General features: G+C 37.6%; 1 protein-coding gene across 2 annotated transcripts in view; it reads left to right on the top strand.

Moving 5' to 3' along the window:
• Window positions 1-12,969, top strand: part of LOC150078577 (uncharacterized) — a 394,647-nt gene that overhangs the window by 217,108 nt on the left and 164,570 nt on the right. For both annotated transcript variants that reach the window (XM_090385383.1, XM_090385384.1), the window contains one exon: window positions 2,755-2,870. In XM_090385383.1, the coding sequence (XP_090241509.1) occupies window positions 2,755-2,870 (116 nt within the window). The remainder of the gene's footprint in view (window positions 1-2,754; window positions 2,871-12,969) is intronic.

The raw sequence follows: 12,969 nt of genomic DNA, 5'->3' as shown, positions 1-12,969 counted from the left end.
TTTTTTCTTTCAAATTATGGACACAACTATTTTCTCCTTAACTGAAAGGTTTACAAATATGAAAGAGCATGGAGAAATATTTAAAATGTTTTATAATATTTTTGAATTTAAAAAAAAAAAAAAGGTCAGATGACAATTTATTAAATCATTGCAAAGATTTACATATTAAAATAAGTGACATTGATTGTAATGAGTCTGATATTGATGGTTTAGCATTATCTGAAGAATTTAGAGTACTTCAAATTTATATTAAACAGAATATTGCTCCTTTTCAAGTTAACAATATATTTTTAATAACAATTTTACAGATACTTTTCTAAATGTAGAGTTGCTTTAAGAATTTTTCTAACTTTACCACTTTCAGTTGCCTCGGATGAATGGAGTTTTTCAAAATTAAAATTAATCAAAAATTATTTACGATCGACAATGTCTCAACAACGAATCTCTAATTTCAGTAGAAGATGATCTTTGGGAAAAATAAACATAAATGAAATAATTAATAAATTCCTACATTTTAAAGCAAGAAGAATTATAATGTTACATTTTTTTTTTAACATTATAATTTTTCTTTTATTTGATTATTGTGGGTACATTACTGGGATTTAGAATTTAAAGTTAATTTCCAGTATTTCAGAATGTTATTTGTTTGTTTCATTATATTATATATGAGATACACTGAGTGATCACGGAATCACTACCTAATACTTCATAGATTCTCCTTTTGCCCTCAGTACAGCAGCTATCCAACGTGGCATTGATTCAACAAGATGTCGGAAGCATTCGGGAAGTATAGCTAATCAAGCTGTGTGTAATGCGGTCAGCAATGCAGGTATAGAGGTGATTGGTGTATCTAGATGCCTCATATGCCTTTCCATAGTGTCCCACAAGTGCTCTATGGGATTGATATCAGGGAGTTCGGAGGCCAATCGATATGCTGGAAGTCAGAACTGTGTTGCTCAAACCATTCCACAACAAGTGCCTGATGGCTCACTGCATTGTCATCTTGGAAGACACTACACCATTCTGGAAAAAAGTGTTACATAGCGGGGTGTACACAGTCAGCAAGCAGTTGACGATAGCGGAGACCAGTGATACACTGTTCCACATGCACCAGGAATCCAAGTTCCTGCCAGTGAAACATGCCCAACACCATACAACCACCTCCACCAGCCTGCACTTTTGATACCATGCATGATGGATCAAGAGCCTCATGTTGTTGATGCCAAATCTGTACACAACCATCCACGGTGTGGAGTAAATAACATGACTCGTCCGACCAGCACACTTTCCAGTCTTCTAACTTCCAACTTGCATGTTCTTTGCAGAGGCGAGTGTTTTACACCAATGAACCTTGGTTAGGAGAGGATGCCATAGGGATCGTCTTCTGGTATAGCCCATACGTGTGAGCATGGGATGCATGGTCATGCCAGATATTGTTCTGGGTTGACTCATGTTGTATTGGGTAGTCAATGCTTAAACAGTGCTTCGCCTGCTTGCCTGTACGACTCGTTTGGACCCAGCGCTCAACTCTAACCTCAACCTTTTACTCACCTTTTACAGTTTTGCTGTTGGGTGTTTGTTTGACCATTTTGATGCCAGTCCTGGTACACTTTAACTACAGCGGTACTCAAACACCCCACCAGTTCAGCCGCTTGGGAAATCAAGGCACCAGCTCGTCAAACTCCCACAACTTGTCCTTTATCAAAGTCCGATAAATCCTTTCTTTTACCCATCACGTTCGGAATTTTACTACCTATTGAACCACTGACACCTTATCTATGCTATGTAGGTCTACTAACTGTGCACTCTCGTACCTCACGTGGTCAACGGGTAGCATTCAGTTTTCATAGGCGTGGTCATAATTTAGTGATCACTCAGTGTATGTTGTAATTCTTTTCATTTTCAATAAATGAATAATAATTATTTACACCTTATTTTATTTTTTTAATCCAAAATATTTTGGGGCGGAAAATTTTATTTCACCTACTGACGGCACATAGGGTAGCAGCGGCCCTGATTAGAGGTTGTGTTAAAGTATAACCATAGAATGCAACTATTAGAAATAGGCAATATTTTTTGTTGTAGTTGGCTTTATGCTAGAGCAAACTAAAAAGTGTGTAAATTAAGTTTTAATTTTGATTATGAATACTCTTTAATGAAATTCAGTAACTTAATTCTTAGGTTTCTTTGATTATAAAAAGATTGGCCAAAACAATTGAAGATAAAAATTATTCAATTGGTGCTACTTTAGTGTTTAAATCAGATAAAAATTAAATCCATGTCTGAACAAATAAACTAGAACCTACTGATAATACCACTACTGTCCAAGACATTGAAACCGAAAATGTATATTGAGCACATGATTTAATATTTTTTCTGCTAACAGCAACCTTGAAATCCATGTCAATAAATAAAATTGACATGGATTTCAAGGGGAAAAAAAAGAGTTCATGAATAATGGAAATATTTTCGGAAAGTTTATTTTAAAATTTGATTTTGATACAGACAGGTTTATTGTAAGACCATAAACCTGTTTTTTATGGTCTTACAATAAAAAGACTACATTAACCACATTTATAATTGTTTTTAATGGAATTTTGATTTAATACTGCCATTCTTAGGTGATTAATAGACATTCTGTTAATCACCTAAATTATTACTTCCATGTCATGTGGTGACATGGAAGTAATAATTAAGTAATTCATGGAAGTAATTCATGCACAAAAGAAAATATGAAATTCCTTTCATTGTCAGGTATATCAGTTGCGTTGCATTCCATCCAACTGGTACTTGTGTTGCAGCCACTGGATCAGATTGCACTGTCAAGATATGGGACATAAGAATTAAAAAATTGCTTCAGCATTATCAAGGTAATTATCACAGACTTCTTTCACTTTTGACGGTCTCAATTTGTGAATTGATATTTATTGGTATAGTTAAAATTGGTTATAATGAGCAAAGAAATAACAAGATCATAGCTGTAATGAACAAAAAGCCATAATGATTTTAATTTACCTGTATTTGCATACATTTGCTCATCGTTATAATGAGTATACAACTTGGATACTCCGTACAAATTTTGTTAACTATGCAAACATTCTTAATTGCTATGGTAGTCAAAAAAACCAAATTCTTGGACTAGCCAAAAATGAAAGGGGCTACAGCTTTTATGACCACCCCCATTGGATTAGGGACTGTTTTATGACATAACTTTGTCCTTTCGGGGACGGGGCTATACAATAACGCATTGACATTTTGTTTGTAATTTCTATGGTTGCATTACCCAATTTACAGATTATCTTGTATTCACTTAACCACAAATTTATTTTGGGACTTCTAATAATTTTGGAAACGATAATTGTTTCTATGCGACCATAGAAAAACGTACCAACTGTGTGGTAGAAAATGAAAAAGACCTGGGAGTAATTGTGCAGTCAGATATGAAGTTTTCTGAGCAATGCAGACAGGCTGCCAGGGCAGGTCATAGGGTTTTGTCAATGATATAGAGGAATTTTGCTAGCAGGAAAAAGGAGGTGATTGTTCCTCTATATAAGGCAATGATCAAGCCATGCCTTGAGTACTGCGTACAGGTCTGGAGGCCTCATTTTAGGAAGGATGTAGATTTGCTTCAGCGTGTACAGAGAAGGGCAACAAGATTGGTGAGGGGAATGAAGGGATCCTCTTACCAAGAGAGACTTAAGTTCTGCAAATTGCAGTGGCTGGAGACTAGGCACTTGCGCGATGATCTGATTGAGGTGTATAAGGCCTTGAATGGGTTGAGCACGCTGAATTCTGATGGGATCCTTCCACTTGTTCAGATTACGAACCTAAGGGGGCATAAATTCAAATTAAGATAAGACAGATGTAGAATAGATGTGCGGAAATTTGCCTTTAGCCAGCGGGTGGTTAATTGCTGGAACAAACTTCCATCTGTCGTTGTGGAAGTTGATAGGTTAAATAAATTTCAGGAGGAACTGGACAGGCATTTATTTGGAGGAAATGGTGTGAGGTTTTTTTTTTTTTTTTTTTTTTTTTTGGCTGATGCTGCATAAGCTCATACACTGGCTTTCTTGCATCACATGCCACTACTACTACATGTAAACATCTTTATTCTTCCACAATGTCAATACTGTTGAAGAGGACAAAGAAACATTTTAAACACTTCAACATTTTTTTGTACCATGTTCTAACTCACAAATGATTTCACCTTTTTTGCAAATCGAGAGATTCTTCAGTTGGAAACGAACCTTTCCTTCTGAAACATGCCTACTAACAAAGAAAACTCTCGATTTGCGAAAAAAGGCGAAATTATTTGTGAGTTAGAACGTGGTACAAAAACTGTTGAAGTGTGTAAAAAGTTTTATTTGTCCTCTTCAACAGTATTGACATTGTGGAAGAATAAACATGTTTACATATCTGGTAAAGAACATACATTTTTATATCCATAAAATAAAATAAAATAAAAATTTTGAAAGTGCGAGGTTACAAACTTCAGTGAAGCATTGCTTCAATTTTTCAATAGATGGTCCAATCTTGAAGGCTCAAGCGGCAAACTTGCTAAACAAATTGGACATGATGATTTTATATGTAAAAATGGTTAACTGGATTGATTTAAAAACCCACATAACATTTTTTATGTAAAAATTAGTGGAGAATCTCGATCTGCAGATCCTCTGATGGTAAATGAATGGATTGGCCATCTTTGGCAGAAATCAGGAAAGATTTCACTGACAAAGACATGTACAGCACCAAGGAAACAGGAAATTGTTTTCATTCTTAATTATTGTTTTTAATTACAGAGAAATAAATTGTTTAGTATTAGAGTATGGTTTTAAAATTGCAGACAATGAAATTGTATTTAATGTTAAGTGTACTGAGTTTATACAGGCATATGAATACAAATAATATGTAGGTATATACCAACGGTGAGCAAATGCGGCTCTTCGTTGAGTTAAGTGCGGCTCCCATTAAAAATTTAAATCCTTTTTTTTTTTTATTATTTCAGAACTTTTTTCACTGAATCTTGTTAAAGTAACTAAGTAACTAATATTTTGTTATATGGATTTTGTGTTGTGTTTATATATATATTTTTTTATGTCTAGATATTTTGCTATTTTTATTTTGATTATAAATAAATCCGCGCTCATTTACACTGCTGGCGCCATCAGCGGCCTTGTGCAGCACTACACCGGGAGTGAGCCGACCGGGTAAAGTACCTGCCCGGGAACCCAAAGGTCGCGGGTTCGATTCCCGCCTCGGGCTTGGATCAAAGTACTGCAAAAACCTTGGGAGGTGCAATATGGCCACAGAAGCCGATGCGCCAACAACTACCAAATCAAAAAAAAAAAAAAAAAAAAAAACACCGGGAGTGAGTAGAAAATGTGACTAAACCTCCCATAAGAGTTTCAATTTCAGACTTTGGAATTAAATTTATTTAAATTTTTTGATAGCATGACCTCAGAAAATATCAAAAAACGAAAATACGAACAATAAAATAAAATCTTTCAAGAAGAATGGGTAGAAAATTTTGCTTTTATTGACAATAATGGAAAGTCGTTGCGTCTTATTTGTAAAGTTACAATTGCAAACTACAAAGTAAGCAATTTACGTCGACATTACGAAGGAAGTCATCCCCACTTTTCAACTCAATATCCACTCAATTCACAATTGCGAACAGAGAAACCTAAGTCCTTGCAATCTGGTCTTCATAAGCAACAAGGACTCTTGCCTTCTTTTAGTCGCGAAGATGATAGAGCAAACGAAGCTAGTTTTTTGATAGCTTGAAATATTGCTCGTGCCAAACGTACATATGGAGAAGGAGAATTTATTAAAAGAAACTTGGAAGAAGTGGTTAAAGTTTTGGATCCAGATAATACAAAACTGCATAAATTGATCGCACAGGTTCCTATGTCACGCAGTACAACTGAGCGGCGTAATTGGTGCAATTAGTAAAAATGTTGAAAATAGTTTGTGTGATTTGAAAAATTGTACAGATTTAGTTTAGCTCTCGACGAGTCTACAGACATTCAGGATGTTCCACAGTTGGCCGTTTTTTTCGCTATGTATCTGTAGACGTAAATGTGAAGAAAGAAATGTTAGACCTAGTAGCTCTTATCGAAACAACTCGCCGTATCGATGTTAGAAATGCGCTTGATGAAGTAATGAACAGGTTTGAATTGCCTCGTGATAAACTTGTGTGAACCCATTTATTTGTGATATTATTGAAGATGGATTTTCAATTTCTGAAATAATACTTGTTGAAAAAGCGGCTGGGGAATTGGAGTTATTAGAGATGAAAGAGGATCAGGCATTGCAAATGCAGCACAAATCTACTTCTATAATTGAATTTTGGAAACTCGTGCCAGAATCAAAATATCCACATTTAAAGAAAGCTGCTTGCCGTCTAATTTCAATTTTTGGTACAACATATTGCTGTGAATCTTTGTATTCCACAATGAAGTTCGTGAAGTCGAAATATCGTTCACAGTTGACCAATCATCATCTCACTGAATTGCTGCGAACAGCTTTAACAAATTTTACGCCAAATTTCAAAGATTTGACCAAAGGTCTTCGTTAAATGTTATACTTTTTATTAATGCATTTTTATTATTAAAATTTTGAAATTTTAATAAATTTTGAAACTGTATTTTCGTTCTCTTAATTATATTTTCTTATATATGTATACTTTACATAGAACTTAAGACTTGTGTAGAATATGTAATCATATTAATTAAATTAAATTAAAATTGAATTTGTGTATTTAATACTATGTAACTATGGTGTGGCTCTTTATAATATATGAAAAACCGGAATGCGGCTCTCATTGACCTCATGAGTGCCCGCCCCTGGTATATACTATTATTATTTTTTTCACTCTAATATTTCTTTTGATTTTTGAATCCATCCCCCTTTTTTTTTTTTTTTTTTATGTAGACCCCAAACACGAGGTTTTATAACCTATAGTACTTAGTACCGTGCTTGGGTTGGAGGTTGAGAAGATGAAAGAAGGTATTTGTCGACATTGGACTTAAACTTCCGTAGACTATAATTTTCAGGAAATACGTATGAAGGAAGGTTGTTCCAGAAGACGCAGTTGAATGAATAAACGAGGAAGATGAGAAGTTGGTTCTGAGTTTGAAGTTGGACAGTAAATGGATGTTGGCTGGTGGCAGCACGTGTTCGAACAGTTTTGTAAAAGAGAGCGGGAATTATAGAAGCCAATTCAGAAGAACAGTGCCCATGGAAATATCTGTCGAAGAAGCATGCAGCGGAAGCAGTACATCTATGAGACAGCGAGTGGAGAGACTGTTAGAGATGAATCATTAATTAACCTAACTGCCTTCTTCTAAATGGAATCAAGAAGCCTGAGAGAGGTTTTGCGGGCACTACCCCAGATGTTGGAACAATATTCCATAGTAGGGCGGATTTACGATTTGTTAAGAGTGAACAGCTGTTTATTTGGAAGAAAAGTAACGCCAAGAGCGAAAGAGAAAACCAAGTTTTTTAGATGCAGAGGCAGCAATATTTGTAATGTGCTTGTGTCAAGAGAGATTCGAAGTCAGGGTAATCCCCAAAAGAGAGCAGACGAATCCTTTTTGCGAGATACAAGACAAGACTAAGTTTTAGAGGAATTGAAATCAACTAAGTTGTCTTTGCCCGACTGGAGAATTACCTGGAGATCTACATTTAAGGATTTGGTAGCAGATTTCCGAGAAGGTGAAGCTAATTGAGCAGGACAAGATTTCTCAAAATGGAAAGTGGAATGCAATGTGCTATAATCGGCAAAACTATGGATACGATTTCCAGTCAATGGAAGAAGGTCATTAATGTACAAGAGGAAAAGAGTGGGGGAAAGAACTGAACCTTGGGGACACTGCATTAGTGGAGAAGTTAGAAGACAGAGGGCTATCTACCATCACCCTCAGTGAGCGATCAGTGAGAAAACAGGGAAACCAATTACAAAAAACAGTTGGCAAACCATAAGATGGAAACTTGTTTAGAAGACCTTTATGCCAAATACGATCGAAAGCCTTTTAGGTGGCAAGAGCAAATGCTTGTGTTTCACCGAACTTTCCATTGAATTAGTCCATAAATGGGTAACATAAGCCAGAATATCACCAGTGGATCGACACTGACGGAATCCATACTGGCGATCGTTGATCAGACGGAAAGTTACTAGGTAGTTTAAGAGTTCGCGGTTAATTGATTTCTCCATTACTTTAGAAAGAGTAGAAGTAATTGGAATCGCTCGATAATTGGATGGGAGTGATTTGTCACCCATTTTAGGAACTGGCTGGATATGAGCAAATTTCCAAGCATAAGGAAAAACACATTTAGAATAAGAAATTGGAAAAAAGGCGGCAAAGAATAGGAGTAAGTTCAGGACCACAGATTTTGAGTACAAGTGGAGAAATACCATCGGGACCTGGAGCTTTCTTAGTATCAAGATTCGTGAAAATCCTTCTGAGATCCTTTTGACGGAAGACCACAGGAGGCATTGAATGGAGTGTGTTGGGAATGGTGGGAGGTGTTTTACCAAGATCATTACTACACGAGTTGCAAGAAAAATGGGATGTTAGTCGGTCAGCTTTATCCTTGGCTGAAGTGACAACAGAACCATCTGGTTTTGACAGTGATGGGAGCAGAGATGGGCAAAAGTTGCGGCCAATGGCTTTGGAAAGAGACCAGAATGCTCGGCTACCATTAGGGCAGGAAGCAAGTTTTCTACTCTGCATCATCATCGTCAGCCATTTTCAATCCACTGCAATCCTGCAGGCAATTACAGCAACTTTCCAGTTCCTTCTGTTTTGAGCACTAGCCATCCATTTACTACCCACAAACTCATGAATTTCATCTATCCATCTCCGCCTTTGTCTTCCAGGTTTTCTTCTAACTAATTTTCTTAGTCCATCTGTCATCATGTCTTCGAGCTATGTGTCCTGCCCAAGACCATTTTAGTTCTTTAGTTTTGATAAGAATGTCCTTTACTTGAGTTTGCTGCCTAATCCATGTGTTTCTCTTCTTTTCTAACAGTCTGATTCCCAATATAATTCGTTCCATTCTTCGCTGTGTAGTTCTCAGCTTCTCTTCCATTCTTTTGGTGAGTGCCCAAGTTTCACTTCCATAAGTCATGGTGGGGAGTATACATTGGTTCATTATTTTACGTTTCAGACAAACTGGGATATTGCTCTTCAGCATGCGACTATATTTCCTGAATGCTATCCATCCAAAATTTATTCTTCTCTTGACTTCCAGCCATTTATCATTATTACAGGTAATAACTTGTCCCAGATAAGTATATGACTCCACCTTTTCAATTACTGCTCCTTCAATCATTATTTCCCTTTCCGTGGCATACTTGTTCATGATGAACTGATGAGGCATGTGGCAGAGAAGAAACATGCATGGGATACATACAAATTAACGCATGACACAGAAGCCTATGATAGATACAAGTTAATCTGTAACCAAGTTACGAAGGAGGTTAGGCAGGCGAAGGCAGATTATGAGAAATGTTTGGCAAGGGATGCAAAGAAAAACAGCAAAGAGTTCTTTACTTATGTAAACTCGAGAAGGAAGGGGATGAATCAGATTGGTCCACTTGATATCGATGGGTCAAATGTTGATGATCCTGCTCAGGTAGCTAAGAAACTAAATGAATATTTTGCATCGACGTTCACACATGAGGAGTTATTTAGCTAGGGGAAAGCCAGAGGTGTATTCAACTCTAGCAGTAAGCTAGAGAATCTTGTAATAACTGAGAGTAAAGTGGAGGAGAAATTGTTGAAGATAAACACAAGAAAGGCACCCGGGGTGGATGGCATCTATCCAGTTATATTAAAGGAGGCAGCAGAGGAAGTAAGCAAACCCTTATCCATAATTATGAGAGCTTCCTTGGACTCTGGGGAGGTACCCCCAGACTGGAGATGTGCAAATGTGACCCCAATTCACAAAGGAGGATCAAAGACTGACACAAGCAATTATAGACCTGTGAGTTTAACTTTTGTTCCAAGAAAATTAATGGAGGCACTAGTTAAAGAAGCACTGCAGGATCATTTAGACAAGACTTCAGTTATAGCTCGGACACAGCATGGTTTTGTTAAGGGGAAGTCTTGCCTGACCAATTTAATTGGATACTATGATGCAGTCACAAAAGAACTGGATGCAGGGAATAACTTTGATATTATACACTTGGATCTTAGAAAGACTTTTGATACTGTTGCACATGGAAGACTGCTGCACAAATTGGAGCAGTGTGACATTGGAGGCAAATTGCTGCTGTGGATAAAGGGGTGGCTGAGGGGGAGAAGACAGAGTGGTAATCAATGGACACTGCTCGTCGTGGACTAATGTTATTAGTGGAGTCCCTCAGGGCTCAGTGTTGGGTCCATTATTGTTTTCTGTATTCATAAATGATATTGATGATGGTATATCAAGCTTAATGTCGAAGTTTGCAGACAATACAAAGGTAGGCAGGGTTGTCAAGGACACTACTGACACTATGCTGCTGCAACAGGATCTGGAAAGGTTGAGCAGATGGGCTGAGAGGTGGCAAATGAAGTTTAACATTGACAAATGTAAAGTACTACACATGGGAAACAGCAACCCCAGAGCAACGTATCAACTCTTTGGTACTACACTGACAGTGGTGGAGAATGAAAGGGACCTGGGGGTGGTTGTGCAGGCAGATATGAAGTTCTCTGAGCAGTGCAGACGGGCTGCAAGAGTAGCTCATGGTGTATTGCCAATGATATATAGGAATTTTTCTAGAAGGCATAAGGAGGTGATTATTCCCTTGTATAAAGCAATGGTCAGGCCACACCTAGAGTACTGTGTACAGGTCTGGAGGCCTAATTTCAAGAAGGATGTATAGCTGCTGGAACGAGTACAGAGTGGGAAAGAGCAGCAGTGCGTAGCACACGCTTCTTGATTAGACCTGGGTTCGAGCCCGTCACCACCACCAAATACAGATGATGCGGAAAGGTCAGGGAATGACCACCGCATATCCTGGAGCAATATGGCCTTAGTTGCTAATGCTCCTAAAAACCAGATAACAAACAAACGAGTACAGAGAAGGGCAACAAAATTAGTGAATGGAACAAAGGGGTGCTCTTACGAAGAAAGGCTTAAGTTTTGCAAATTACAGTGTCTGGAGACTAGGCACCAGCGAGGTGATCTTATAGAGGTGTATAAAGCATTGAATGGTTTGAGCATGCTCAGTGCTGATGGGATTCTTCCTCTCGCTCAGAATAATCACCTGAGAGGACATAAATTCAAATTGAGGAAAGACAGATGTAGGATAGACGTGCGGAAATTTGCCTTTAGCCAGCGAGTGGTTGGTTGGTGGAACAGACTTCCACCAACCAAGTTGATTCTCATCAAGTATTCTTTCTAATTTGTTAGTAATAACCCTTGTGAACAACTTGAAGATGTGGGATAACAAGCTAATTGGTCTATAATTTCCAATTTCTGATTTTTCTCATTTCTTATGCAGCAAAACTATGATTGCATTATTCCACTGCTTAGGCGTCACACCTTTTCTAATGCACTTTGTGAAGAGCCTTGCCAATTTTTGTGTTATGTCTCTTCCTCCCAATTTTAACAACTCTTCAGTAACTTCATCTTCCCCCGGGGCTTTCCGATTCTTCATTTTCTTCAATGCATGTTCTACCTCATCAGGAAGAATATCGGGTATGTCGTATGTGTCATTCCCTCGTTGCTGGTATCATTCCCTCGCTCCTTGTATAATTCACTATAGTAGTCTTCTGCTATTTGAATTATGCCTTCTCTGCTGTTTATAAGTTCACCATCGCTATTCTTCAGTTTCAGTATCATTTGTCTTTCTGTATTACTGTTCATGGCTGCTGATTTAAATCCTTTGTTTTCCTTTAATGCTTGTTCTACTTTTTTTGTGTTAAATCTTCTTATGTCCTCTCTGAGTCTCTTTCTAATGGCTTTGCATAATTCAGTATACTCAATTTTCTCCCTGTCAGTGTTTTCTTGCTCTTCATTTGTCGTCTTCGGTTCATCATGACAAGTTTTTCTTGACTAATTTTTTCTTCTTTGGATTTCTGTTTCCCTATAGGTTTCTTGGGCTTTATCACTTTCAGAAAGTTGTAATATTCCTCGTCGATATACTCTTAGCTTCTAACAAACTACAGTTTGAACAGGCTAAGGTAGCCTGTTCAAACTGTAGTTTGGACTGATTAATAACTGCTTTACAATTGTTGCGAGCTTTGGTGTAGGCAGAAAATGAAACTGATGAATTAGAAACAAGCCAATTACGATATGCAATGTTCTTCTCTTGAACAGCCTTAGCACATTTATTGGAAAACCAAGGTTTAGGTAAAGAACGAGATTTTAAAGTGGTGTGTGGGATAAAGGATTCCATTCCTGCAAGAATAATTTCACTGAAACGATCTGAGCAAACATTGACATCACATGTTTTGAAACAGTAATCCGACCAAGGAAAAGAAGAAAAGAAATCTTGCGGTCATCCCATTTTGCATTTTTGTAATGCCAAACAATACGAGGTTGGGAATAGACATGAGATAAAGGCTCCATTGGAGAAAGGACAATCACCAAGTTGTGATCTGATGTGCCTAAAGGACCGCTCACTTCGACTGTGTACTTAGAAGGGTTGTTTGTGAGAAAAAGAACAAACATTATTGGCTGTATGATTAGGATTGTCTGGTATTCTTGTAGGTAAATGAACAATCTGTGCAAGGTCATTAGTAATTGCAAAAGCCTCTCGACCCAGCAGGTCGAAGCATGTCGACCTGCTGGGTCGGTGTGACTAGAAAACGGAAGCCAGCTGGAGTTGTGAACATTAAAATCACCAAGGAAAATTACCTCACTGTTAGGAAAGTTGGACTGGAGAAAGTCAAGTTGCAAAGGGATGAAGTCAAAGAGCTCCAAGTGATTAGTGGAGTTGGGAGAACGATAGAGACAACAGATGAATTTGACACG

Source organism: Mastigoproctus giganteus, chromosome 11, assembly GCF_048544385.1.
Source record: "Mastigoproctus giganteus isolate SK-2022 chromosome 11, ASM4854438v1, whole genome shotgun sequence".
NCBI classification, from domain to species: Eukaryota; Metazoa; Arthropoda; class Arachnida; order Uropygi; family Thelyphonidae; genus Mastigoproctus; species Mastigoproctus giganteus.
This window is presented reverse-complemented; position numbering and strand designations above follow the sequence as displayed.